At 47.1% G+C, this 24,575-nt stretch overlaps 2 protein-coding genes across 3 annotated transcripts in view; both read right to left on the reverse strand.

Annotated features, from left to right (window-relative positions):
• TMEM201 (transmembrane protein 201) overlaps positions 1-6,965 on the reverse strand; it is a 29,423-nt gene extending 22,458 nt beyond the window's left edge. The window contains exon 1 of one of the 2 annotated variants that reach the window (XM_020782229.3): positions 4,745-6,965. In XM_020782229.3, the coding sequence (XP_020637888.3) occupies positions 4,745-4,857 (113 nt within the window). In that variant the 5' untranslated portion in view covers positions 4,858-6,965. Of the gene's footprint in view, positions 1-4,359; positions 4,550-4,744 lie in introns of those variants that run through there. The other variant, XM_020782231.3, reaches the window with a different exon arrangement.
• A 124-nt stretch (positions 6,966-7,089) lies between these two features.
• On the reverse strand, positions 7,090-22,690 carry SLC25A33 (solute carrier family 25 member 33). The gene is made up of 7 exons (XM_072977582.2): positions 22,534-22,690; positions 11,883-12,062; positions 10,803-10,880; positions 10,555-10,655; positions 9,097-9,163; positions 7,756-8,042; positions 7,090-7,650 (listed from the first exon to the last, which is right to left on the reverse strand). The coding sequence occupies exons 1-7, from the start codon at positions 22,617-22,619 to the stop codon at positions 7,448-7,450; spliced, it is 1,002 nt and encodes a 333-aa protein (XP_072833683.2). The 5' UTR covers positions 22,620-22,690; the 3' UTR covers positions 7,090-7,447.
• Between the last annotated feature and the right edge of the window lie 1,885 nt (positions 22,691-24,575).

Here is a 24,575-nt window from a genome sequence, read left to right on the forward strand (position 1 = left end):
GTTGTTTGGAGCAGCTGTCTCCAGAGTCATGACCAGCTGTGCAGATTACGTCGGTGGCGCAGAAGTGCGGAGGTCCTGGAAAGAAGAGATAAGGCGTCCCATTGTGAAGGGGGTCCTTCCATGGGCAAAACTGAACCGGCCAAGAAATGGCCACAAGAGAAGCTGTCAGGCATTAATCCTTTCCGACAGCAGGGTTCATTGATGAATTAAAAGGAAGATCAGTCCTAAGAATGTGCCCCGCTGTTACTCAGAGCTCAGAAACCCTCATTTATGCAGACACATAATGTTAACGAGCTCTATCGTGATCTGGGAGTGTAAGAAGGGAGCAAAGGCCAAGGTGGCCGCATGGACACTCGGCCCAAAGCGAGAGACCCTCTCCCGAAAGTCCAGCACAAAGGATTCACAGAGAAGCTCCACCTGTTGAACTTCCACCTCACACACCCCAGTGCCAGGCTTGGAGGACGGCTATAAAGACAAACCACTAACCTTCATATGCTAACATGCAGAATGACAGCCACCTGAACCCTTTTAAGGAGGTGTTTTGTGTGGCATGTGAATTTTAACCTTAGATCTCTAAAAAAATTGTTTTCTGGAGACAATGCCCAAAATCGCCTAGCCAGAGAACCTGGGAATTATGGGACTTCTGATCCTAATATAACTTTTCAGAGATCTTTAAGAGACGAGGGCATGACTTCTATCTCAAGAACACGACAAGCTGCTTCTAAGACTGTATTTAAAATATGTTAGCTGTTTTTTTAAAAAAACCCAAATGAGTGGGATCACAAATGTTTGCCATATGGGATTGTGTGGATTTTGGTATTTGCTATTGGGGAAGAGCCTCAAATTGAGAAAAAGAGAAAACATACTGTGAATTCAAAGGAAAGGCTTTGTATATTAGAAATGTGCTAAAAATGTTGCTTTTAAATTAAGACAGAGGGGCTAGTTACCCATATCTCAGCTTCATCAGGTAGCCCTTCAAGAAAGCAGATCTTTCGTGACTGCTTGTGCTGACTTCACATGAGCAATTTCATGAACAGGTAATCCCTTTCGGCAATGGCTGTTTTGTGATGGCCCCCATGCTACTCTATCTAAATTTTCCAACTGCCAACCAGACAAAATAATACCAGGGATGCTGGTACTATTTCAAGAAGACTTAACAAAGACTTATCATTGTGACCCAGTCTTGCTCTCAGTTCCTGGGCAGAATCGCATCTGCATACCCATCTCCAGCTGTGACACGCCAACCACACTGCATGTGGCAATGAGCACTCCTCCGCCTACCCAGTTCTCACACATAGCACAGGAATTAGCCAACCTGCTAATTCATGTGCCACTTTTTCAATGGGAAGCAGTAGCCTTCACACCCACTTTCTTTCACATAAAAGGTGAAGAAAGTTGCAGACAAAAACATCTACAACCGTCCCTCCAACCGTCCCTCCAGATTAAAAAAAAATCAGGATATGTTAGTAGATCAACCTACTGCCACTGTATAACAATCACAGCTCTGCAATTGCGGTTTTGCCAGCCTCTTTGATAGTCGAGCCTTGCTCAAAACTTTACTATGTACTATGCTGGCAAAGCCAAGGGAAAGATTGAATAAAGATGATTTCACAAAACTTCCCAAAGACCACCTGACTGAGAGCTTCCAACCAGCTCATGATCCATCAACCACAGTCTGAGAACTTCCCTTTCTCACACTAACAATTAATTCATGCATACAGTGACCTTTGTGATCCTATTATTCCTGTAAACATGAGGAAAGGCAAAGGAAATCATGGAGGTAAACAATATAGTTTACTGTGTGGATGGAGAACATGTGCACCTCCAGATGTTTGTTGCTCAACTACAGTTCCCATCATTCTCCACTACCAACTATGTGGCTAGAGGTCATGGGAGGTGCAGTCCAATCACATCTGGAAGGCCATGGCTGAATTACTCGACGAACAAAAGCCACCAATCATGTTTCTGCAAACTCCACTTGAGAAGCATTTTCTGTCCCCGATACGACCCTCTGAACATCTTCAACCCACTGGGGCTGGGTGTTGTGAGGATAAACTCTCATGACTGTGCCCAGCTCATCAAGGGAAGACAGAACAATTGTTTTTGTTCTCAGAGAAATATAAATTTTCTCCACTGTGTGCTGAGTCATCTAAGAGTACTGTGAAATAGCAGGGTATGCACCCAGGGAATGGTTCCCTGGAGACCCAAATACCAGCTTGCAAAACGGATTGTCTGTCCACTGCACCCCTGCATGACTCCCTGTTGGGACATCCTGCTCCCGATTCCTCCCAATCACATTCGCCTGAATATGGGGGATCTTTACCAAGTCTCCACATAACCTGTGACTGCAGTGGAAGGATCTCCTGATCGAACAGAATTAGCTTTCCCTTTGAGGAGTCTGCCTGTTGCATCTCTGCATGTTCAGAACAGCAACTGGTGAATGGGAGGTGGGACAGGCTCCTCTGAGGGTCTATAATGCTTTTCCTGACATACAGTATTGTATTCTTGTGTCATGAGACATCATGGTGTGGTTTGCTGAAATCTGGCTCGTAGAGAGGCATAACTGGCCAACTGTGCCAGCAAGCCACAATTCAATTCCAATCATGGTTTGCTACTGGCAGCACGGCAACACTGACTTTTTAAAAAATACTGCTTGTTATCAGGTCTGAACTCAGAACCACTGGCTTGTCCTTGTGCTCCTCCTCCTCAGTTTCCTGTCCCAAGACAAATAAATGGATCAGAGTCAAAACCCCATTAGAAACTGGAGGTGAACACTATTTGGTGAACTATGGGACAACTAACTGTAATTAACGCAAACCACAGTTTATTGTGACACGCAGATACTGCCATTCTAAACTGGACATATCTCCAGGTTCAAGAGAGATGTCATTCTTAACCCAGAAGACAACGGAACTGGCAATTCTGAAATTATAAAAAGCCGCGAGAGAACTGCAAGATTCCACCTCCCTCACAGTACCTTCAAACGTGCAAGCAGCTGCATGTGTTTTTTAAAGCTCTCTTCCAGAACCCTAGTTAGCATGACAGGACCCTCAGGCAAAAAAATAAAAAATGCTGTTGCACCGGAAACCCCTTCCTGCACCAACCTAAGCACATTCTTCACATTCCACCAAAGACTTTCTATCCGACAGAACCAGCCAGAGTTTAATCCTTTTCGCCTGCAGTGAAAAGTACACCAATTTAATTTTCTTTCTCCTCTTTTATTCCCCCCACCTGCCTTGTTCAATCATCCTCCCTTATCAAACAGCAGAAATGTAAGCACTCACACCTTTATCCCATAGAACCTAGCATTACAAATGGTTTAACTGAAATCAAAAACTGTTCAGCTTCACTAAAAGTTTTCAGAAAAGATGAGCTGGTGTCTTGAGCCAGGCATGGAGTTTACTTGGAGACTGAGAACTAGCTTCTATATACATCTACTGGTAAGTAAGCCCCATGAGGCTTCATGGGCTTACTCAGTTGAAGGTAAGTATACATTAGAATGCAAACGTATGAATGCTCAGCTGGGACTTATCTCCCAGGACTGTGTTCAGGATGGCAGATAAACATAAATGAATGCTCCTCTGCCACAGATTTGATGGATGACCTCTGGCAAATCCTCCAACCCACATGGTTCCCATTCCGAGAGCAACAAATGTAACCATTTTTTTGCTTAGCTGTTTAATACAAAAGACGGTTGCGAGAGAACAAAAAAATACAGAGAGAAAAGTGGTTTAAGAAAATTGACTGGGTCTGCGCATATCAGAATATTAAAAAAAGCATGATCTGCTGGCCAGTGAAAAACCTCTGTTCGAAACCCTACTTTGCTTATAAACTTGGGATGGTTTGAAACATGGTTTGTCTGAAACCAGAACTATGGCTTGTTTCTCCAGCTGCCTGTTCAGACAACAGGAGTGACAAAAGGGGTGTGAGAGAATCAGTTCTGAAACCAGGGAAATAAACTGGTTTGTTTCTTTACCTGCATGGACAGTTCATGGTTAAAGGAAGATTATGGCTTAGCGCTACAGGCAAATATCTTCTCTAAACAATGTAAGACACACACGCTCTTTCTTTCTCTCTATTCCTACTTCTCTAAAGGGTGCTGCAAACATAAGCATATTTTTGCTAACAGTGCAATATTGTGGAGAAAATACAGCTTAGGACCAGTTTTCTGAGCCCTGGCTTTGAAACAATACAGAGCCATTCTGAAAACAGAAACCTATTCATAAACCAAGGCAGATCCTCCAGAAAATACAGGGTCGTGCAAACTTCAAGACTCAGATCATCGTAAGAAATCTAGAGACCTGCCAGTGAAAACACCCCTCCTTCGGCCCCATCTCGCGTTTTTAAACTCTACAGTACCTGTATACGAGTCGGACGACAACTCCCATCACCCCTGAGGGCTGTCTCCGTGGCCCCTGCATGTCCTACTCGCTCCCTTGTCACGCATTTTAACGTCGACTGGGGAAGGCTTCGGACGCGTACTCCCGCACGCAAGCACGCCTTCCAGACGACTCTTGTTCCCTCTCGAGGCCACCAAAGAGGGAGCCAGGGGGAAAAACCTTCCCGGAAGGAGGAGGCAAGGAAAAACCATGCTCGAACTCCAGCTGCGACCCCGCCCAACTGGCCTGGGCCTCCTTCGCAAAGCCACACGAGCCTCGTGGAGGACGGGGTTTAAGTCGCGTGGGAAGGCTGAACCCGGGCATTAAAAAAAAGAGAGAGCGAGCGAGCGAGAGAGAAGGCTTACCTCCGGGCGATTTTGTACAGAAGCAACCCTCCGGCGGCGCACACCGTCACTCCCAGGCCCCCAGCCAGGCCGGCGGTCGGGTAACCGGCCAGCAGCGCCCCGACTCCCTCCATTAGCCGCCTGCTTGTGGGGAAGCAAGAGAGAACCGGGGATCGCAACGCGCGCGGCTCGGATTTCTCCCGTGGAAGGAGGAAGACCTGGGGGGGGGCGGTGGTGAAGTGAGCAGGGCGGGGGGGGGGAGTGAAGAGAAAGGAATCGGCGCCGGCAGGCCCGCCGCGGGCACAAAGCGGCTCGGATCGGAAAGCTCCGGAACCAATTAAAAAGAAGGGGGGAAAAAAAACACGAGAGAGAGAGAAGCGACTCCTCTTCTGCGGCTTTAGAACGTTGAGCCTCCGCCTTCGGAACGTTCGGACAATTCGGAAGCGGCGGCGGCGGGCTTTGGAACGCCGGGGAGCCAATCGCGGCGCTCCGAACGTCCGGGAAAAGGGAAAGTGAAGCGGGGCCGGGAGATTCGGAGCAGGGGCGGCGGCGGCGGCGGCTTCTGCTGGGCGCCTTTTCTTCTTCTCCGCCCCGCTTCGAAAGCGGCGTGACCTTCCCTCTCCTGCTGCCGCCGCCGCCGCCGCCGCTGCTCCTCCTCTTCCACCCAAGGCGCCGGATCCGCCCCCCCTCCTCTCGCCTCGCCTCCTCGGGTAGAAAGCACGCGGCGCTGCAGCCGCCGCCTCGCTTCAGATCCCCGGCATGCGGCGTGGTGGGGAGGGGCGAAGCGAGACCACCCGAAGCGAGAGGCACGCCTTTTTTCTTTTCTTTTTCTGAGATAATCTATTCTAGACTAACACCTCCTTCCTTTGCGGGTCGACGCGCGGAAGGATGCCCGCTTTAATAGCCTGCCCGGGAACTCGGACGGGGATTTCTTCCGCGTCATTCCCACGACCGCCCGCCCCTCTCTGCTCCACCGCCCCCCCCCGGGTACACACACATTCCTCCGCCTGTTCGCTTCCTTCTCCTCTTTGTCTCGTCGGCGCGGCGCCTTTATAGGGGGACGATTCGTGGGCGGCGGGGGCGTCAGAACCAGCGGACGCGTGAAAGGCCGGGATCGTGCCAGACGCAGAGCTTGTGTGAATCAGCTTGGATGGTACAGAGGGGAGGGGAAGAGAGTGAGTCAAGCACGACAAGACCAAATTTAAAGGGCTTGTCTTCCCTTTAGGTTAGGCAGCGGCACGTAGGGAGCCCCCCTCCGGTTTTTTTTGGGGGGGGGCGCGTCCGCGCGTCGTGCTGGAAATGTTGGGTTTACAAGCCCCGGGAGAGAGTGAATCAACGTATCCGTCGCCGTTAAATGATGCGGTGGAGACGATCGGCTCGACTTCGGCGTGACTTACGGAGAGAGGAAAGGGAGATCTCTCTCTGCCCCCTCCCCGGCTGAATACACTTCAAAGGAAGACGTGGAACTCTTAACACAATGTTGCAGCGGAGAGCGCATTGCAGCGCGCCTCGGGTTCCAGCCGGCTGGCCGGCCACGATCCACCATCCTTGTTTTGGTGTTTTATTTTTCTTTAGTTCCGCCTTTAAACCTACTGTATGTTGTGCTTCTCTTGAGACTGGTGGGAGTAGCGGTTGAGCAACATTGGGAGAGCCACAGGGGGCCTGTCCACCATACCCACATTATGAATCAGCATCCTGTTCCTGGAGGTAGTGGTAGCAAGGCACCTGGCCTGGTTGGGTCGGGACTCCAAGACCTTCTGGGCGGCTGGAGCTGTGCCATCCTCCACAGCTTCTCTGTAGGTTTTCCTGTTCCCTTTTGGTGCTGCACTACAATCCTAACAGTCACGGGGAGAACAGTTTTTCCAAGGAAGAGTATTCATTGAAATCTATTCCTGTTTTAATACTAAGTATTATTGGGATGGCTGGGTTTTGCATAAGGGTTGTGAAGAGGATCTTGGGGGAAGGGGGCACAGCCCTGAAATCATCATCATCATCATCATGTGCCGCCATGTTAATTCTGGCTTATGGCAACAGTTTTCAGGGTTTTCCAGGTAGAGAATATTCAAAAATGGTTTCCCATTCCCTTCTTCTGTGGGGGGGGGGGTAACCCTGGGATGGTGCAGCTGGTCCAAGGCTACCCAGGCTAGCTCTTTGCTGGGGAGGCACAGGGCAGAATGGAACCCCCAACCTCTGCCTAAATCACTAAGCTATGCAGCCAGCTGCTCCTTAGAGGGAAAAAAATGGGATATTTATGTCATTTCTAAAGAATTCAGAGGTTGCAAAACGTTTGAATGCACTTTGACATCACCTTGTGTGGGAGCAATAAAATGGGGGGGGGGGGGTTACAGACACACCCAAGATCTGTCTGTAAATTAAATAATGAGATTTAATTTAGTTGTTTTAATTTCTGAACCTCATCTCTTTTAAGTTAAAAAAAAAACACTAATAATTAACATGAACATCATCATCTTTCAGAATGCATGAATCCAGAAGGGAAAAACAAAAGGGAGAAGTCACAACCAAAAAATGAGGGGGTGAGGGAGGATTTAAAATAAGGGGGGGGGGGAAGAAAAGCATGTCTAAATAACATTTTTCAGCTCTCTCTTCCAACTGACGTTGCTGTCTGAAATGGCTCTTCCAGAAGAAGCTGGTCCATGGAATTTTTTTGCATGCACACGTTCCTGTGTGTTTGTGTGTGTTGGGTGTATTTGAAGTCTTGGACTGCTACTTAACTCGGTCTTCCAAAAGATATACTATTAATTCATAGGTGGACAAGACAATGGCGGTATTTGGGATCTGCCTAATGAGCTGGGCTAAAAGTCCTCTGTAGAAAGCCAGATAGCCTTCTTCACGAAACACCAACCGCGCCGTCTGGATAAACGTTTTGTACTTCGTCCCTTCTTCACGTAATCGGGTCCGTATAACCTCTGTGGGGAGGGGGAGGAAAGAGAAAAATATCAGTCTTGTCACGGAACAACTGAGGTTGCATCCATACGGCGCAGGGAACAGAACCCATCAAAAAGTTCACGTACCGTGCGGGTACGCGATACACGACGCGCAGCCTTTGGAAATGGCCGCGGCCGCCATCAGGCCGAAGAAGTTAGTGGAATTCCTGTCTGTGCTGTCGGAGGGAGAAGGGGCCAACCGGTCATCCTTGACAACATGCTTCTTGAGACTCTCATAAATTGCAAAGCAGATGATGGTCTCCGAGATTCCGGCGTAGGAGGCGGTGAGGCCTCGGTAGAAGCCGCGGATGCCTTCCGTCCGATACACATACTGAGCGCACTGCAGAGTGTTCCTTTGCTTTGAACCTCTCACTCTAGAAGACAACAAAGTTTTTTTTTAAAAAAAATCAAAATATTCTCCAGGGTGAATAGAAAGTGGGTGCCTCTTCATTTTCAAAAAATCTTTTCCCCCCACTTTTCAAACAGGAATATCTTTTGTTTGGCCCAAATATTAGGGAGGCAATTTATCTTAAAATACATCACACAGGTATACACTTAATACATGCCAAACCCTCCTGTACATCCACTTTGAAGGGCAAGCAGGAATAAAATTTGCTTGAATTCTTCTCCTTGTGTAAAAGCATCAGTATTGCCAAACCTGGAAAAGTTACTTCCATGAATTATAGAACCTGAACCTTCCCAACCAGCTTCTAGCAAGATTTTTTGGGAATTGAAATTCAGCAAAATAACATTTCTGAGCTATGAAGTACACATACAGTATATAGAAAAACAGTAAGTTCTGTTCCAGCCTTCTTCCCTGAACTTCCTAATGCTTTATTTATGTGGTTACAAATATTATAAACTATTTGTATGTGAAGATTTCAAAGTCATGCCTAACCATGATCAAACGTACAAGGTTATAAAAATAAAGATTTGATGTTGAACTTATCCACGTGGAATAGCTGAACTAAACCAGGAAGACTTCCAAAAATTCCAAAATGTATTCACATTGATTCCTAAAATCCTGCTTCTTCTTCTTCTTTTAGATCAGCATCTTTTAAAAGGAATGGTTCAGAAATATTTCAAAAAGCTTGAAGAAATGCTTTTGAAATGAGCTCTGCTGATTGTTCTTGTTCTGCATGAAAGAGATGCACTGGTCTCTGAATGTCTGCAGTCTGTCCTCAGTTTGAAGGATACCACACTGACAACAGGTCCACACACACACACATCAGATCCGGGGATTTCTACCCACCCCTCACTTCCTTCCCAGCCTTAACCTGCTTTTTGTAACGTCGTGCTGTGCCATGATAAAGATTCAAGAACTCTTGAAAACTGGCCCCTATTTGGCCTCAGAAAGACAATTACAGAAACATCCTTATAGTATCACTGCGTGGTTTCACGGGGGGGGTCAAACCACCTGTCCCTTACCTCCTCTCTAGCTGCATCCGGGTTTTTACCATCCAGATGGGGTTCATGAGTGAATTTGTGATAAAAGCTGCCAATAAAAAGGAGGGGAGAAGAGAAAAAAAAGGTGGGAAAGAGATGAACAGGTTAGTGTATCAAAGAAATGTTGAGTGCTCAGTAAGAAGAGGCTGGATAGCTCAGTGAGGTAGGTCCCTGACTGCAGAGCCAGAGGATGGGAGTTTGATTCCCCCCACTGGGGCTTCTGAGAGGAGGGCTAGCTGTAAAGGCTTGATTCTTGAACTTGGGACTTGGGAGATCTGAGTTCAAATCCCCACTTGTTCACTAGATAGACCAGCCGATCACAGGCTCTGAAACCGACCTACTGCACAAGGGTTATTGTGATGATAAAAGTAGGAACGGAACCACATATTCTACTTAGAGCTCTTTGCTGGGAAAACGGGATAGAAATGTAATTAACTGAATGGTAAGACCCAGTCTATCACCTCCGACTGGTATGGGACAACAACTCCCATCCTCCTCAATCATTGGCAGGGCTGGCTTTTTGTGATGGGAACTGTATAGTCGAACCAAGTCATGTTTACTGGTTCAATAAATGAAATATAAATAAATAAATCAGACTTCTTGGTGGATTACTTAAAGTTGATTTATCCCAATTGGCAAGAGGTTAGCATGTAGATACTGAGCGAACAGACATAAAGTATTTCCCAAGAAATAAGAAAGATATTCTGGCTTTTAAATTCAGCACTATCTTTTTAAAAGGGGTGCTTTAGTACCTCTAAGCAGCAAAATGCCTTTTTTAAAAAAAAAGAAAAAAGAAAAGAAACGTAATTCCTAGTTTTTCCACACCCTTGTAGTTTTAAAAAGAAAGTTATTTTCAACCCTGGGGAGCAACTGTCACTTTTTAATTTATTTACAGTTTTGTGGGGTTTTTTTTAAACCGATGATCTTAAACAGTTATTTAACCACATGTTGCAAACCATATGGAGTATGTATGCATATCCCAGGTTCAGTCATTCCATTTACAACCTAGTATAATTTCCCCTCCTGCAAACTGTAGGGGGGGAATCTATTTCCAATGAATCTTGTATTTCACACACACACCCCTTTGACTTGATGGCGCAAGGTTATTACTGTATTATTATTTTTAAAGGGCTTAGAAATAAAATCTCTTGTATCCCCCATGCCAGACTCTAGATGGCACTGTTGAGTCATCAGGACTGGGACAGGAGTGAATTTAGTTTTTTATATTCCTCTTCAACCAAGAATTGACCAACAATTTGCAAAGTTCTTCCTACTTGGGATACTAAAAACTTACGTGGTTTAAAAATAATGAATGGGGAAGAAGTAAAGAGATTCATTCACCCAGTACTTGGTCTCTGAAATACTGGGCATATGCTTGGTCCCCTTGCACATGAGAAAGCTAAACGAGGATTGACATCCATAATTTTGATGACGAGTTACCTGCCGAGCCGGCTGAACAGATATGGACAATGTTGCTATTGGGCACGAAAATGTTATTGAAGTGCTCCTTGGCTTTTGAATAACATGCAAAGTAGACCGCCCTGCATGAGAGAGAAAAGAGCATGAGGTGGGAGCCAAAATTGATCATTTAATCCAGTTTTCCCAAATAGACTACAAATCCCATCAGCCTTCTGGCCGGAAGTGATGGAACTTTGTCATCCTGAAAGTTTTTTTTTTGAGATTCATACCTCGAGGGTGCAACTCCAACCAAGTTTGGTCCTAACCCACGGAAAAGTGATTTTGGGCCCTCTTTTTCTAAAATAGATCTGTAAGAAAAAGCGAGGAGGAGAAAGAGAAAAAAGAGAAATGATTACAGGCTATATAGCACCTAACAGCGCTTACAAGCAAAGACTGAGGGCAAGCCTGACTGAAGGAAATTCAAGACATGAATGTAAGTGATAAACAAGAAAAATTTCCCCCTTCTGCAGAAAGACGGCTGAGTATTGGAGAATAGTACGGATCTTAGAAATGTTAATTTTTTTTTTTAGAACCACAGCTAAAGAGAATAATTATGTCGTCTAGGAAATTATGGGTGGCACATAGTCAAAAAAATGAAACAAACATGGATCCCGCCAAATTAAACGGTTTCTTTCAAGTTCATGGTCCAAACAAAACGTCCCTGTGCAGAAATACAAGTCATACCAGAGTCGGCAACTACATTTCCTACAGGGCTGTTCCGAGTGGGCCAAGCCGGAGTATCGCTTTAACTGTGGAATCTCTCGATTTGAGCCCAGCCGTAGTGCAAGGCAGCCAGTTCCCACTCTTACCTCATTTGTACTGAGTCAGCAGGCCAGCTGCCAAAATACCTGGTTCCGATGCCACGATTTATTTATTTTTAAACCTTCAACCCGACTGTTTTGCCTGGCATGGAATCTCCCTTAGCGCAAACACAAACACACACACAAACCCCAAGCAAAATGAAGAAGCAGTCCATGCTGTCTAAAGTAAACGTGGGCCTGTATCTGCCAGGTGGTTTTGTCCTTCTGCGGGGGGGGGGGGAGGCATCTCACCCCCCCTGAAGACCAGGAGCAAATGGGGTCACCGAGGAAGACAATAGAGGAAATCTACCCGGTTCATGACCAAAACATCAGGGAGGTACCCAGAAGATTTCTCCCATAGGATTCATCGTCTCTCCCTCACCCACCCCTGCATTCCTATCCCATTCCTAAGATTGGACAGGTTCCAGACATTTTGGATTTCCTGTACAAACCGGGACCGTACTGGTATCACCTGCCAAGCAAAGCTAGAGCCAACGTCCGTATACTCACTTAAGAACCCGGATAAGTCCCGGAGAGACGGTGGTTGGCCGGACCATTCCTTCTCCGCTGATGGTCCCCAGCTGGACCTGAGGGTAATAGACAGCTCGGAAAGCCAGCTTCGAAGACTGCAGCCTGGTCTTGATGACTTCCAAAGGGCAGGTGAAGATGGCTCCCACCGTCCCGCCACACCTGGGAAGGCATAAAAGGTTCAGGTGAGAAAGACACCGAAAGCCAAACCAGAGACCTCAACCTCTCAGCTATCCAGCCAGTGAAGGCATTCTTAAATTTGAGAGGCTTGGAACAGATGGAAAGATATTAAGTTTTTTTCGGATGCACTGCCTAGTATGGAACTTAATTTTTTAACAAGTCCAGCCGGGTTGCCAGCAGAGATTCGGAGAAATCACCAGTCCCCAAATCAAATCAGCTCAGTTCTGGCCAGTTTGCATGAGGCGTGGGATGAAAGCAGAATGAATGGGTTCCATTCTGGAGGGAAAGAAAACGCCCTTCTGAATGGGCCAGGATGGAGCTCAACAGATCTTAATCTCCTAGATTATCAAGAAGAAGAAGAATTTGAGGGTGTATATAGCATACAAATGTCTGCACATTGATAAGTCTGCTCTTTAGGATCTATATCATGCCTCCAGATTTCATGGGAGAAAACAAAGAAGTCGCCACTGTTTTGCTACAGCAGCTGATACCTTACCATCCACCAATTTATTTTGTTTTCCAGCGCATTAACCTCGCCAACGTACCGGTTGCTCTGGACCAAATCAGGATGGCATCAGAAGCAACCAGGTTGGCCTACAAAACCTGCGCCGGAGGACCTGTTTACGAACCCTAGCTGCCAAAGTTTGTTCCCCTCCCTTCCTATCATCCTCTTCGGTGTTTGTGTGCACGTGAAGGGCGCAGGATCTCTGTGCCCCCAGGAAGGGGATGGGGGTTGAAACGGCAGTGGCTGTATTGGCAGAACGTCGGAGCCAGGGTTGGGTTTTGTACACAGAGCAGAAGCAAAGGTCAAAGCTCACGGCTGCTTTACAAGTAGCCGCCACGGCGGGATGTTCTGCTGGGCCTCTTTGTTTGGATTCTGGACATGGCCAGGTCAAATCCTTAAGCCACTGGCTTTGAGCCTCTGGCTAAGGTTGAAAGTCAGAGGATTAAAAAATGGTATCGGAGGCCAAAGCGGGGGCTTCTTCCTGTCGCTAATGAAACAACGCCTGCCCTCGCTTTCCCCTAAGTGGGAGCCTTTTTCTGAGAGACGGTGGCTACTAAAAATGTACAGGAAATAACCATGCAATCCATCCACAGAGGCAAACTCCTGATGCCTGGATTGGCTCCCTAAAATAGAGACACAAATGAGGCCAGCTTTTGAGTGCCACAGAACCCTTCATCAGACGAAGATGGTGCAAAACGTGGGATTCAAGCAGAACATCCCAAAATTGGTCCAGAGAAGAGCCACAAGCAGGAGAAGGCGTTTCAGACCAGGACTTCTAGATTGGCCTCTCTACAACTCCCATGAGGCTTAGCCAATGTAGTTAACAGTGAGGGATCATGGGAGTTGTAGTCCAAAAAATGTGGAGTGCTACCATTGTGCACCCCTGAGTTAGTGGGCCAATGGTCTTCCTTTATGTAACAGGGCTGGGAAATGCGTGGTAAATTACTGCAAAAGTGCGCTTACTGTTTGTTGCTGTTTTTATCTTGGTTTTTTTTTAATGTTTTGTTCTTTGGAGTTGACACTGGCTGGTCTTGTTGGTAATTTTGGGCTGCAGTGTTGATTTATGTAAAATATCGATATTCTACCTTCTATCAAAAATTCTCAAGAGGACAAGCAGTTTAAAACAAGGAAGCACTGAAAGCAATTTAAAGTTATTTGAAACCATGTACATTAAGGTTCTAGACTAGAGACTAAGGAACTTGTACAGTAGCGACTATACGAACCACTGGCATTCAAACCTCACAGGATCTGGGGCATGATTCTCTTCTGTTCCTGCATAGAAAACTGCTTAAGAACAACCTTGCAGTGGCAGCTTGAGGATTTGAGGCAAATGATTTATTTGGCCCACAACTCCCATGCCAGCTGGGGGGGGGTGGCGAGAGGAGTAAGTGAGCCAGGCCAGGCATTTCCCAAGTTGGAAAGAACAGGTTACATAACTCCATTTAGCCAATTGACCTTAGCCTTCCCAGCCCGATGCCAGTCCGTATTGCAGAAATATTTTTAACCAAGCCTAAAGATGCTTTTTTTATGCCTAAGCCCTTCTTGGCCAGAGTGACTGTTTTTTTTAAAAGTTTTTTTTTTACAGAGACCCTCAGCAGCTCAGGCGCGTCGTCACAGGGGGTCACCCAGGTCATGTGAAAATTAGGGGGGGAGCTGAAGAAGAGGGGTGGGTGGGAGGAACTGCACACGAAATTCCCAGTGCTATTGGCTCACAAATACATTGTTCTCTTTTGTCATAAATGGTTTCAAGGGTGGCAGGCAGAAAGCTGGTGTGGGTTGCAAGATTGAGTTAGCCAGATGGGCTTCTGGAGAAGCTTTTCAAAACCCAGCATGGCTGGGCCCTCAGCATACAGAGATCTGCATTCAAGCAGCGTTCGGAGCATCTGAAAACGCAAGAGAAACGTGGCATCTTCCAAGAGTTGCACATTTAAACTCCAGGGGGTCACAACTCGCTTGAGATGCCGCTCGTGAAGCGGGCCACGATCCGAAAAAGCCTATGCTAGATAAATAGGGGTCTACTCTGTGCCAGAATTATACTGTTTTTCCTAGAATCCCTCTGGATAGATAAGGAATTTTTTTTCAAAATAACTGGTGGTGGGTTTTTTTTCCTTTCGAAAATCAACTCGTGACTTTGCTCCTTTCCCAAAAAGCAACTTGTAGCCAACAAACTATGCAACAAACTTCTTTTTTCAATTACTTTTTAGTTCGCTTTTATGTAGCCCTTCAAATAAACCCTCCCCCATTCCGCCAAAGGTACAGTTCACTGTGGCCTGTTACACATTGAAATGCATCTATTCCTGTTAATAAGAATCATGACATCAGACATTGTTAACGTTACAGTCTGTCATTGATAATGTGTGATTTCCAAACTCTCTTCTCCCAAACAGGCCTATGCAGTAAGACTCCCTTTAGCACTCAGCATTACTTCCACACCTAACGGGTTCTTTCTCTTTGCAATATTATCAAGATATCTCTAGACACAAACATGGATCTCCAAACAAACTGAGCACTTTCCTTCGAAAAACGAAGACACAGGGTTACCAAGTGCACCTACCTTGGCCAGCAGTCCTTATAAACGTGACACGTTTTGATCCTCTGTGCGCCCACACCCTACCCCTACCCCCCCCCCCCCGAGCTCCAATCTCCTGCCAGACTTGGCCAGCATCCTCAAAGCACCATCTGTTCTCCCTCCGGCCATGGGTGAACTCCTTCCTTTTAACTTTCTTGCCCCTGTTCCTTCCCACATGGTTGAGAGGCATCCGAACCTCTTTATGTTGATGGTCCCACAGATTTGCATGCCGTTTGCGCACCAGCAGGCCTCGAAAACACCTTGAACAGCTGCTTCCGGATGGAACCCACAGAAGACCTAATTGTTGGTCTCCACAAAATATAGCTTTGGGGTAGAAACCTCTGACCCTCCAATTATTGTGAATTTCGTTGTATGTGTATTATTATGGACTGCCTTGCACATAACAATAAGCTGGACTGTGGTTTGTTACCGTCTGGTTTGTCACGGTGCCCAAACTCAATATGCAAAAAATAAGAATGGTTTACTAACCAACTACAAACCACAACTAGAAGCCATGGTTTGTTGCTATCTTATAAATCCTGGCATATTTTAAACCATGGTTTGTTGTTACCTCCAGATAACAATGACTTACCAGAGTTTACAATAAACCATGGTTACCCCAGAACCATGACTTGCTTCTGACTTGTTTCCCCAACCACATCAGCTGACAGAGAGGCAATCGAAACAGATCCAAAATGGGGCAAACCAGCTGGTTATGCCATTGTGGGCTGTGGGAGCTGGAATTCACATACTGCAGCTTTTAAGCAAATTAACTGGCTGATTAAATTGAAAAGTTATGACTTTCTAACAAACAAAAACATAAACGCTGCCCAAATCATTCTGCAGTCTTTTTTTCCGCCCACGCAAATAAATCAGAAAAGCTAATTATTTTAATGCAATTAGGTATAAAAGCTGCAGGCTTTGAAAGAGGCATTTCTCCTTCTCTTGCATAAAGAGCAGGATGGTTTCAAAGGGCAAGATTTTTGCAAACAAAGGCTTAAAATCAGATTGAGAACTCTAACTGTAAGTGCTGACTGGATTCAGGAGTTGGTCTATTCTATCTGGAATCAGCAACCAGATTTCAGCCAATAAATATATTCATTTCCCATAAAAAAAAGAAGTGTGCTTATTTCCCAACTCACCCACAAATCTATTGTTCTGGCCTGGTGCAAACTGATTCAGGAAATTTAATCAAAAATAATTTATTTCATGGGCCAACTGAGATTTCTTGCATAGGGCAAGACCGTTATTTCACAGACGCTATCTCAATCTCAATAATCTCCAGGCTTGGCAGGTATCTTAATCCCCAGTCCTGAGCGAGCAGGACCCACTGCAAACATTTTGCAGCCTGAGAAAACGAATAAGAGGACGTTCATCTCCATTTCTTTCGAAAAGGCTTTAAAATGTGCTTTGAACATTCCCCATATTTACTGTTTTCAATCTAATGCATGTTTAATTCTTTTAAAAATATTTGTATACTTGCAGCTTTTAGCTTGTAAATACTGTCTTTTTAAGGATGTAAGCCGCCTTGGGTCCTTCGAAGGAGAAAAAAGACCGAGTACACATATTGTTGAATAAATAAATACAAAAGCAGATTAGAATGGGAGCTGAATCCTTCTTCCCTATTGACAATGGGACAGGATCCGACACGGATCTGGATGCAAACAGGCTGGTGCCGGGAGAGTTGCATGGGGCTGAGATTCCTTCTCCAAGATGTTGTAGCTGCCCACCCCCTGGCATTTGCTGCCTGAGGTCACCCCCTTGCATTTAAAGGCCAGAGATGTGTGTGCATGCAAGCATCGGCTGCATTAAGAACTGCCCTGTCAGTATTAAGAGTTCACAAAGCGGTGAGCCAGCGACCCCCCTCCCCTCCCCGGGCTCTGGCACAGAACAACGCAAATTAACTATGCAATATGATTAATGAGCTTTCCAGCCCCTTTTGCGTGGGTTGCTGCTTTTCCCTGAGCCCTGCAGGGCATCTCTGCAGCATTCCTCCCAGGGGAGCTAATGCAGAACAGCCCACGGGGACTGGATGAAATGATTTGGCAGTGCTACCCCTGCAAAACCGAATCTCTCTGTATAAAAGCAGAAAACAAAGGAGGATCTAAAATAAACAGGATGGCAGGGGGCGGGGAAACTATTTGATGCTCTGGAAAACAAGGTTTCCAGTCTCTTTACAAACCATAACATGCGTGGGCAAAGTGTCGCCTGCAGGCTGGCTGCCACCAACCTGGCACCACCCTCGGGCCCCGCAACCCAGTTTTAATGAAACAGGGTGGGCTTGACTCTGCTTTTCAGGGGGGAAAAAAACAAGGAGCCCTTCCTTTTCCATACTGAGCTACCTCAAAGGGCTGTTTGGAAGATTAAGTAGGGACAAGGCGAGATATAAAGCAACAGGACAAATGTTCTGTGACTGTGGAGAAATTCAATCCGTGCAGCACTTATGCGCGTGCAATTCATGCCCTGCCACTTGCATTAAATAAGATCTAACAAATGGCCGAGAGAACACTATAGAAGTATCCCACTTCCGGTCAAAAACAAGTCTAATGATCACAGCATTTTAATTTGTTTTTAATTTTACCTATATTTCATCTACATCCATAATTTTAAATTGTGCAATGATCCGAGGTGAACCAAGGGAGAAGGATGAGGAAAGGGAGGTGTGGGGCGGAGCCCCAGAACTGAAGTACTAGATCCTATTGACACGTTCAATAAAAGAATCACAAATAAAAACGATACACAAAGCACTAGCCCCTGGGGTCAATTCCAGCCTAAGCTCTTTGGGGCAATGCCCAGCCTTTCAACCTCCACCTGGTTCTCTTTCGCGGGCTAAACTTACAAAGCCCCACCACGTTCACTTGCCCCCATGGATGACACAATTTATTTTCCAAAGGACCACTCATAAACACCAGCGGCTCGGCTCATTCTACCCAATGTGACTCAAAAGGCCAGTCACTCAAGAAATGGGCAATTTCTTCCAAAGAGAAAAGGGGAAACCAGCTTTCACACAATTTCACAACCTGCAGGATTCGTGCATCTCATTTCAAAGGCCTTCAGCCAATGACCCGATGGAACTCCGCATCAAGGAGCAGTGTACCTTTAAATTAGTGGTTCCCCCAATTTTAGGTCCCTGGACAGCCCTCATCGCCCCAATGAGTTGTTGATGGGAGTTGTACTTCCACAACAGGAAGTGTATTTTAGAAATCAACAGTTGTTGTTTTTATTTTATTTATTTATTTATTTGATTTGTATCCCACCCATCTGGTCTATACGACCACTCTAGGCGGCTGTTTTTAATTATACTCCCACCTTATGCTACAGCTTAAGTGTTCCAGGCAGAAGAATGAGAGAACAGCTATTCTGTCATTATGAGTATGTATCCTTTATTGGACTTCGACCAAGGTAGCGCACACCCTGCTTAAATCGGTCAGAAAGTGTTCTGCTTTGAAGTGTACCACTTGTTCTGAAGAATAAGATCATCACAACTACCGAGGCGTTTAAAACAACAACAACATTGCAGCTGGGGTGTAGTACGATGGAAGTCTTCCCTGCTCCATCCCCCCAGCAGCCAGCTTTTCAAAACTGAGCACAGAAAATCCCTGTGTGGGATAGACCTTATATAAAAAATACATATAATTACAGGGTTGTATTGGTACATTTGAACTGCAGGGGAGAATTAGGACGACCCCACAGGAGAAACTAAAAATGCAGATATTTCGATAGTCCATTTCTAGCCAGTTTCATCTGCACCAGGAGCGGGTCTTTAGTAAAGCCAATGGCTCTTTACTATCGATCCATAACCAAGCTACCCAACTATGCATTATAACAGGGATAATCTGAAAAAAAGGAATTTCCTACCAGCTGCTGAGTTAATATTCCTACTCATCCAGAAAGCCTAGGTGTCTCATGCTAGGATTTCCTTTTTTTTAAAAAAAAAGCCTTAAAATTTTGTCATCTAGCATTTCAAACATGTAAACATCGTGGCCAAGGAGAAAGGGCTTCCAAGAGTGTTTTCGCTGTGCAGGGACTGTGTTAGGTAATGTAGAAAAGAAAGCTAAGAATACTCGTGATAATGAGGGCACTCTATCTTAGATTCCAGCAGGGAGAAAACTAATTATACCATATGTCCTCGTTCAGCCTGCTGAGTTCGCGGGGGTGGGGTGGGGGAGGGGATACCAAAATAAATACCCAATTAAGAATGGCAGATAAAAGTTTCTTGCCCTGCTTTTAAAAGGTGAAACAGTGAACACACTGCCTTCGTGAAACTGCCATTCCCCAAGTTTTGGACTACAGCTCCCATGATCCACAGCCACCATGGCTAGGGATGATGGGAGTTGTGATCCAAGATGATCCAGAGGCCAGCAGGTGGCCTACCCATCGTACACGTCATCGAACGGGATGGAAGGGTTCCTCGTTAGGAAACAAATGCCATTATTTAAGTATGCCTGCATGGAAGAAAAAAATGGCTGGGCAGCTGTTTTTTAGGTCTCCGCCTACATGGTGGTGCCTCCTTGACTGGAGTTGGACTGGATGATCTATAGGATCCCTTCCAGCTCTGCGATGTTAAGGTTATTATTTTTTAAGTTTGGGATTTTATCTGACATAAAGAGCTTGAAATAGAACTCGGCCCCCCATTCAGCAGTGTGAACAGAAAACTGCCAGCATACACTGTACGCAGAAATACCTCCAAGACGCTCTGTTTTGGAAAGCCGAAGCCTCTCCCCACCCCAATCACAGCCTGAGCCCACCTCTGACGCAATAGATGAAAGAAGCTGCCTTCAGGTCATCTCAGCTGAGAAAAACAGATGCAAAGCAGGGAGAGGCCAAAAGATCACAACTGGGGGAACAGCGAGTGAGCGAGTGACAGAGCGAGCCAAGGGCAGCCAGCCGGGGGGGGGGGGTACAAGAGGCAACAATCCAGCAGAAATCCTGTAGCAAACTAAGGGAATGTTGAACTCTTCCCTTTGCTGATACACATTTATAGAAGGGAAAGGAAAGTTCACGTTCTCTTCCCAATGGGAGTTAAAAGTTCTAGTGGCTTCAGAAGAAAAAAGCAAGATGACTGAGTCTTGTTTTTCCTTTTCCGAAGACAGTCAAGAGCGACGGAAGTGAACAACACACAGTCAAAAACGGCACAGGAGTTGCCAAAGTTTCATGACAGGTAGCCGGCTCAAGGTTGACTCAGCCTTCCATCCTTCCGAGGTCGGTAAAATGAGTACCCAGCTTGCTGGGGGGGGGGGGCAATGTGTAGCCTGTATAATTAAAATTGTAAACCGCCCGGAGAGTGCTTGTAGCGCTATGGGGGGTATATAAGTCCAATAAATAAATAAATAAATATTCACAGAGGAAAGAAAACGCGGGAAGTTGAGCACCAGTCAGAATCCAGGAAAACAGAGGAAAGGGAATGAATATAAATGTATTTAATTTTATTCCACCGTACTCTCAACACTTGAGGAACTGTGCATGACCTTTGAAAGGGTGCAAAGAAAAACAATACTGTGCGTTATAAAGCTAAACAACAGGTAATATTTGGCAATGCAGTTAGAAGCAACTTTAAAGGACATCAATAGAAGGGAAAATAAAATCCCTAGCCTTATTAAAAAGAGGACTTAAGAAAGGAGAACAAAAAGAAAGGAGGAAGGATAAAGTGAGAGTTGATTGAATGAAAAAGGGGATCAGTGGAGCGGATAGCCCAGGGGTTTCGGTCTTCGGCTGTGGAGCCAGTGGTTGGGAGTTCAATTCCCCCACTGCGCCTCCTCGGTAAGGGCTGGACTCGAGGATCTGTAGGAACCCTTCCAGCTCTGCCGTTCTAAGATTATTATTATATTATGAAACATGGAACAAAATGAGAAAAGAGGGTGGATGAGAAGAGAATGAAGAAAGAGGGGGAACGGAAGGGGGGGGAAATGAGAAGAGAATGGCTGGAAATAAAATAAGACAACGGGGGAGAACAGAATAAATGGGGAAAATGTGGTGATAAGGAGAATGGGAAGAAATATAGAAGGGGGAAGGAAGGAAGAGAAAGCTAGCAGGATGAGGGACAACAAGGAAGAAGTGGGTGTGTTAAGCCAAGAGCATCAAGAGGCCATATGATAGCCATCTCAAAATGCCTGAAAAGCTGTCCCATTGAGAATGAAGCAAACGTGTTTACCAATTGCACAAGAGGACAGAACCAGAGGGAAGGGACCGAAATGGCAAAACAGAGAGAGAAAAAGGAGGGGGGAGGCGATTTCAGGTACATGTGAGAAAGAGCTTCCTCTTGGGGTGACCTGTCTGCAAGCAGGACAGAGGTCAGACGGCGCTCTGGCAGGGATTTAGTGCTCAACTGGGAAGTTCATCGGTAGAGCCTCGGTAGCCTTTCACACCCCTGGATCCCTAAAAACAAGGAGAGTCCAAAACTGCAGAGAGCTGGATCAGTTCATATTGACAACTGAGAAGCCAGGGGGTGTGCGGCTCTTAATTGGCCATTCAGGACCAAATGATCCTCCAGTACTTTGCATGATAACAAGGATCTGCTTGCATCCATACACTGGAAGACCCATTTCTTACTCTGCTACTGTAAGGATCAATGCTGGTAGGCACAGAGGAACTATCTCTGGAGTGAAAACACACACACACACACACACACACAACACCACCACCACCACCACAACATTGAAACTGTCCTGCTTTGTGCCCATCAGGAGAAAGCAGGATTCTCCGGAAAAGACCATCATGCGAAAAAAAAAGGTGGAAGGCAGCAGAAAAACAGGAAGACCCCCCCCCCATGTGAGATGGACTGACTCCCTGAAAGAAGCCATTGGCTTGAATTTGCAAGAGCTGAGCGGGGCAGTTGGGGAATCGGAGACTTCACTGGGTGGCCCTAAATGGGAGGAAGGTCACCACAATACCGAGGGCAGCTGGGAAGCCTGAAAACGGGGGGGGGGGTGTTTGATGTTGTCACAGTTGGGGGAATCCCGGGGCATCCACTCCGTGACCCTGGGCTTCCGAAGTACCCCAAGGTCAGGGGATGCTTGAGCGGTGGGTCTTTTCTGCATCACGAGCAGGGCTGAACTACATGACCTTTAGGGAGCCCCCCCCCCTCTACGGTTCAGATTTATGAATGAACAAAGAAAGAACCGGATGTGAGAAGCAGGAAAGAGAAAAAGATGAAAGACGGGGGTGGGGGAAGATGAATGAAAAGAAGGGAACGGACGGAAGGACCAGCAGGGAGGGCGAATGAATGAGGAGGGGAAGGAGGGAGGGGAAAAATGATGAATGGGAAAGAGAGGGGGAAAAATGAATGGAGGAAATAAAAGAATTAAAAAGGGGGGGGAAAGGAAAGATTTGAGGGCAGGGCGGGGGGGCAAGTGGGGAGAAGGGAGGGGACGGGGACTCACCCTCCGGCGAAGAGGTGGAGGAGCGTGCTCTTCTCCTGCGTGGTGCCGGCCATGCCTCGTCCCCGCCGGGCGGCCTCCGGGACCATCGAGCGGAGCGGGGCTGCTTCCCCTTACTTACTGCTGCTGCTGCTGCTGCTGAGACTAGTGGGGCTGAACTGCGCCTGCGCCGCGCCGGTCACGCGACCCCCGGCGGCAGGCTCCGCGTGCGGCGCGGGCCAACCACGAGGCCGCCTTCGCCGGCCGACTGACGTTTTTTCCCCCCCTCTCCGCGGGAAGGGGCGCGTCCCCGGCCGGGCGGTGACGTCACGGGGTTCGGAAGGAAGCGATTGGCTCCCCGCGGCGCGGCGGCCGGGGGGCGTGGCGGAGGTGTGGGGAGAGGAAAAAGCCGCGGCGGCGGATGACTTCAGAAAGGAAGGCGGGGCGTCGTTGCTAAGGGGCGGGGCAATGTTGCCGGGCAGTGGGCGGGTCTAGAGCCTTGGTCGCGGCGCGTTCCTTTTATTATGAATGGCACGAAAGGGAAGGGTGAGCGCGGGGGGAGGGGTGTGTGTGTGAAGGCGCCGCGCTTGGCCGTGGGTGGGTCCCAGTCAGCGGATTTCTGTCGGGGGGGGGAGGCTACGATCCTGCGCACGTTATTCGCAGGACCCCGTGAGCCGGATCCAGATTTAGTTCTACTTAAAGGAGACCGATTGAGAGCAATGGGATTGAGGTCCGCATGGGTCTGCTCTGAGCAGGACTAAATTCAGTCCGATTGATTTCATCGTTACGCTAAAGGTCTATTGTAAGTAAGACTAATTAACTGTCACTGATTTTGTTTATATATACTTATACACACACATGTACATGTATACACACACACACATATATACTGTATGTCTGTGTATATGTGCTCGGACAGCAACTTATCACTTCAAAATAAATAAATAAATCCAGAAAACCAAATGCAAGATCCCTTTTCCTCCTCCTTCTTCTTGCATCACAACTCCCAGAATCCCCAGTCAGCGTGGTCACAGGCGAAGGGATTCCAAAAGTTGCCCTCAAAAATAAACTTCCTGGAGGCCCCGCCCCCACTGCTGGCCTTGATCTATCCAGTCAAAGACCATCACCTTCCCCCCCCACCCCCCACCCCAAGCCTTGTTTTTAAAAACCTGTCGTTGCAGCATGGAAAGCTTCCCCCCCCTCCGTCCTCCTCCAGACTCTTTGCGTGCCTCCATCAAGTGACAAATGCATGAACTTTTGGTCACATGAGGCAGCCGAGCCCAAAGGAGTCCTGGCGGAGGTCCCGGTGACCTTCTGCCCGTCGCTGTCTGGCAAGCCGCTCAGCAAACAGGCCCCCTCCCTCCGCCCCCCCTTTACCCTGTGTGGACACCTCTCTCGTGGGGGGTCTGGCCGAAGAGTCAGCTGTCCATCACGAGAGGTCCTGGGGACAATTTTGGAAAGCGGCTCATGTTTGCAAGGCGAGGGGCCAGCGAGGCAACCGGGAGAAGGCAGCCACTGGAAAGGGTGGAAAGTCCAAGAGTCTGCAACAACAACTAAATATACAGAAGGAAAGCCAGCAGATTTCTTCTGCTCCAGCCCTACCGCCAGGCAGAGTGAGGTGACTGCCTCAGGCGGCCAATATCGACGGGACGGAAACAGCTGGCTCCTCACCCTTCCTCCTGTACTCCCCAGCTATTCTGCTCAGTTTCAAGAGTGTGGATACAGAACCAAAATGGCCCACAGCGGCACTCAGAAATTCTAGAATAGCACCCTTTTCTGAAATCCAGAATCCTTCACTTCAGGTGAACCCCCCCCCCCGTGATGCCCACCCAAGGGTGCTGAGTGCAGAGAGGTTCCAGGCCGGCGGCTTCTCACAAGGGTTTGGTTTCCTTTAGAAACGGGTCCCTGCGGGTTTATTGCTGTTTTGTAACATGTGTGTTTCTTTATCTACATGTGCATGGTCTACATATCCATCACCTTCCCCTCCTGGACCAATTTTGCTTCCATGGGGGGGGGGTCACACCCCTTGGTAGGGAAAACAACAGGCGAGTCTCTTTACAAAAATG

The sequence above is a fragment of the Pogona vitticeps genome, chromosome 7 (genome assembly GCF_051106095.1).
Source record: "Pogona vitticeps strain Pit_001003342236 chromosome 7, PviZW2.1, whole genome shotgun sequence".
Classification (NCBI taxonomy): Eukaryota; Metazoa; Chordata; class Lepidosauria; order Squamata; family Agamidae; genus Pogona; species Pogona vitticeps.